This window comes from Lepisma saccharinum, chromosome 30 (assembly GCF_977018435.1).
Source record: "Lepisma saccharinum chromosome 30, izLepSacc3.1, whole genome shotgun sequence".
Classification (NCBI taxonomy): Eukaryota; Metazoa; Arthropoda; class Insecta; order Zygentoma; family Lepismatidae; genus Lepisma; species Lepisma saccharinum.
In genome coordinates, this window is record NC_139258.1 from 8389027 (window position 1) to 8393767 (window position 4741).

Sequence of the window (4741 nt, forward strand, 5' to 3'; positions counted from 1 at the left end):
AAGAAAAGTCATATTTGACTCTGTGGATAGGTTTAACATTTCAGTGTGAACACAGCTGTGGAACGTCATGAACACACGTTTGATTTTATGTTTTAAGTCCACTTTATGCACCATGTGCCCATAAACACAAGTACGCGCGGCGGTGATGACACTCTGGATTGTGGAAAACCAGCCAAGGATGGTCTTGACATATGTCACGGCGGAAACGAACCAATAATAAGCCTCAGCGCAAACGACACGAAACCATGTAACGAATGCTACGTGGTGGATATTTCCTTGCAAACAACAAATAAAATTGGCCGCAAACATGGCGGCTGTGCACATCCTGACGTCCCATGTAACCCACCTATAGCATGAAAGAGTTTCAAACAGTGTGCACACTATTTGTTTTCAACTCTCTTTATAAACACTTCAATTGTTAGTGTAAATAATGACAACACTAATCCAATACCCATTATAGCAAATGACACTTGTATATGTTCAATTATTAAGGGCTTTGGTTGAGAACTCACTTCAGTATCACGCAGTATATCAAATTTCTTGGGTCTGTTTTGCCTAAATATCTCTCTGTCCCATTGAAAAATTATACCACTGCTTTGAAGTCTTCTCAAGAAATCATTGAATTTCGCAATTAATGGAAATCTTCTCTCGGTCATTAGACTGACATACAACGATATTTCCTCCTGCATAAGATGCAACTTAAGCAGCGCTTTCTCATCCAGGTAATCGGCATTACACAGGTATCCTGAAACGGTCTTATCCGCCATTATCCCAATTCCTACAGTTTTCACGAGATCGTTCAGCACCTGACCGTCAGTCTCGTCCAAGATCCTCGATACCATCTTTCGAACATTTTCATCTTCGATGGTTTTCAAAAGTTCCATGTCACCTCGTTCAACGGTTCCCCATTGGAGCCCCGAATTCACGAAGTCTTCGATGGTATCTATTGGTTTATCCGAAACTGGAATTGTCAGATGAGATACAATTTTGCAGTTAAATCCAGTAATCAATAGCATAGAAACAAGCGACGTGGACAGTAGCAGATGTCTTATGGGTGTGACAGGAGATTCTTCTACACCAATACCCACTAACAGACTTACACAGTGCAGAAATGCATACGTTTTACTTGTGTAGGGACTTATTACTGCTTCTGAAAATGCCTTGTGGTACAGTATAGCAAAGCAGTGCAGACAGAGAGAACTGACTATACCAAATGCTATGATAAGACTCCAGGTGACAGGATCGTAAGATTCGAGTATGGACCACAAGCTGATGTTGTATTTAGGCTTTGGAGTGAGCAACGTGAAAGATGATGGAACAAATGGTATTGTCAATTCGAACAGAGAATGTAGGATATGTGTTGAAAACATACCAGGAATGCCAGCACTGTACCGTCCGTACAAAACAGATCCTATGAATCCAACGAAAGTGCCATTTTCCAACCGATATCCATACTCACCTTCAGAAATGTCGAAATCCCAAGTAAAGTTATGCATGTTTGAAAACGCAGTTGCTATTCTGAAGTCAGTCCCATCAAGGGTGTCATTTTGGAAGATTATGTATGGATCGCGGTGAAGTACACTCATCTTCAAAGCAACGCCATTCAGATTCTTCAATTTGTCTGCAAAGAAGTTAGAATCACCAAGGAGAGTGGTTCCGTTCCAATACGCAATTGTTCTAATTTCCGCGGGTTCTAAATTGTCTACTATACGATGAGACAGAATTTCATAAACCAATCCTTTGTCCGAATGTAGAGTCTTGTTTGCCAAAGGTTTCACGACGAGTGTGTTTGGGGATCTTCTCAGAAACGAACGATCAATGCAAACTCTCCCCAAATGAGAACTTGAATTCGTTACAATAAGATATCTATGTTCTCTTCTTTGTTCAGATTCTACCATCACCTTGTTAATGGTACGAGTAATATTTAAGACAAGCTCTGAGAAAATTAAGAAGTCTTTACATCCTAGATTCATTGTCTGTAGCAGGAACTCTTCAGCGCCTTCATCTTCAAATGACGTGTAGATGCTGTGAATTGTCGGGGTAAAGCAATCTGTCAAATTTCTGACACAATGTTCTAAATATGAACCTTCCTCTTGTATTATCACGATGCACTTCTCTTCCACAAAGAAATTATTCAAGATGTTTATCATTAGGGTCAGCAAAGTTATTTGATTGTCTAGATTTATATAGTGATCAACTTCAGCTAATATTGTTATGAGCGACATTTGGTATACCAGAACTTTTGTTATCATCATCACTCGTTAATTACTATCCTGAAAATAAAGTAATATATTTTCAAATATTACACGTGATATAAATTCAAGCAGTGAAACTTTGAATGTCAACTTCGTCATTAGCACCAGAAAGAAATACCGACTAAAGCAGTCCTACTTCTTCAAGTAAATTCTTCAACAAATAAGAAACAAATCAGTTAAAATAATATTCATAACAATATTGTAGTGTTAATGTATCAATTGTAGATATACACAAATAGATACTGAAATTACAAAAGAACGCAAGTTCGTAAGTATTTGACGCTAGAGAAATTTTGAAATAAATCATTCAGTTACTCTTGATATGATTTTCAGGACATTATGAGGAAATATACACGTCCATCTGTTAAAAATTAATTTAGCCCTTCAATATTTTACCAGGACACTGACTATAAGTGGCGAGGAAAGTAACATACTCTTCCTGTTTCCAAATCGAATCCAAGAAAGTCACAGGTCTAAGCCAATGAGAGGCACACCTGATCATCAATCGCTCGCATTCTGCATTGGTATACTTTCTTCCTGGAACATTGTTCCCTACATGTACTTCGGAGACTGGTCAATACAAAAACGTCCACAGCCGTCTGACATAAGAGGTAATTTAGATGGCTTCTCATTAAGCACGTGGCATGCTTAAAACGACGTGTTAAACAGTACACCCGTGACAAGTAATTACTTGAGAACATCTGGGTCCTTTAATTACAATCCAATTTGAAGAAAGGAATTCTCTGTTAGCAAGTGCATGTCACATGTAAGCGAGTGAGTTTTCTAATCATAATTATACTGATATTTAGGTTAACGAACAAGAATGACAGTAAAAATTGAAATTGTGTTAAGAACTGCAGAACAACCTTCCAACAATATTGATCGTCAATTGTCAATTATAGAGGTTTTATGGCAAGCAAGGTGATAAAAGTATCCTTAGGTTACTGTTGTGCCCCTCTGTTTGTCCCTCTATACGTGTCAATTAGTGATAAAAACAAAATGTGTTGGACTGATAGACCTAAAGCTTAACATCACAACAACTAACTCGTCGGCTTGTCCGTCTGAGAAGCAACAGACTATGAAAAATGACCTCCTGGTATCTTGTGAACTACAAATATGGAAATCTATCTGGAAAAGCAGTCCTAATAATTATCAGTTTAACGCGATATGAATTATTTTGACTTACACCTCTGTCTAGCTGTGGGGTTAAAACAACTCTTGCATGGATGGACTTGTTTCTACCGTATCAACCCATTCCCTGGGGCTTAACTGTCAGCGCCTTCCTAACCTGTTCAATTATTTTGAAAGCTATATACGTTATTGGGAGTGGAAACATTAATGTGCATTCAGCCTCCTTGAACAATCTATCCATTCTTCTTGGGATCTCAATCAATCTTCCTCCTCAAAGTACCTTAGTTCTAAGTTCTAAGGCTCCTGGTTATTTGTGGATGCTTACATCTCTCGTTTTCAGCACCGGATACCTTGGATCCCTGTATGGCTTCACATCAACACAGTGGAAGATCTGATAAAGTCAAACAAAGAGCAATTTGGGAGTATTACCTCCGAGTCTTCACTGGCCTTTATCACAAACTACTTCGGCCGTTTAGATCCCTTTGGCAAACCGATTGCTCACATACTAAAGAAAGCAGTTCTTGTGCTCTCCGAAGTGTTCCTTCTGAGACAAGGAAGTCCTTCCTTCAGCTCTTTCCACTTCATTGGGAATGCTTGATTTGAATCAGGCCTGTTGGATAAGTGGAAGAAATACTCCTTGGATTTCTTCAGACAACAATCTTCCTTCAAGATAAAGTTCAATAGTCAAGGCGAAGAATATGACACGGCTCTGTCTGTGGATTCTCTCCGAGGAGCATTTCTATTATTTCTATTCGACTTACTACTTGCTTTAGTAACTTATGTTGTTGTAGAAATAACATGCTTCCTAAGACAAAGGAAACTGCACCATCACTCAGCCAAAAGGCGATAATAATCGCTGATTCATTTTTAATTCTTTAGGTTGAGCTTGAGTTTTTAAGCACACCTTTTGCACAGAAAGGCTAATCGGAATTAGACCTACAGTTTAAGGACTGATCCGAACTACCATGTGCCTCCACCGGGTATCGAACCCGAGACACTTTGATTACAAGGTGACGACGTCACCATTGTAATTTTTGGAGATTTGCTTTTGGTATATCATGCATTTGAGTGCCCGCCTTGCACTGAGGTCAGTATTGGTTTTATAAATGTTAATTATCTTACCTAGTGTACATGTTTCATGTGTTTATTTTAATGAGATTTCGAAATACTTACTAAGCATTGAAACAATTTCATATTATTGAAAAACTTCCATTTTAATTTAGGTGTATATCAGAACTGAAGACGAAGGTCCCTTATCAGATAAGGAAAAATTACAAATATAATAAACTGGGAAAGATATCTACTTTTATTACACATAGTAAGTCAGACGTGCGTACATATCAACTACATTATAT

General features: G+C 38.2%; 1 protein-coding gene across 1 annotated transcript; it reads right to left on the reverse strand.

Moving 5' to 3' along the window:
• Positions 1-380: 380 nt before the first annotated feature.
• LOC145981722 (glutamate receptor U1-like) lies at positions 381-2225 on the reverse strand. Its single transcript, XM_083115131.1, has one exon. The coding sequence runs from the start codon at positions 2223-2225 to the stop codon at positions 381-383; it is 1845 nt and encodes a 614-aa protein (XP_082971257.1).
• Between the last annotated feature and the right edge of the window lie 2516 nt (positions 2226-4741).

Coding starts and splice junctions, on each gene's coding strand:
- LOC145981722 (XM_083115131.1), bottom strand. CDS start 2,225: ATGTCGCTCATAACAATATTAGCTGAAGTTGATCACTATATAAATCTA.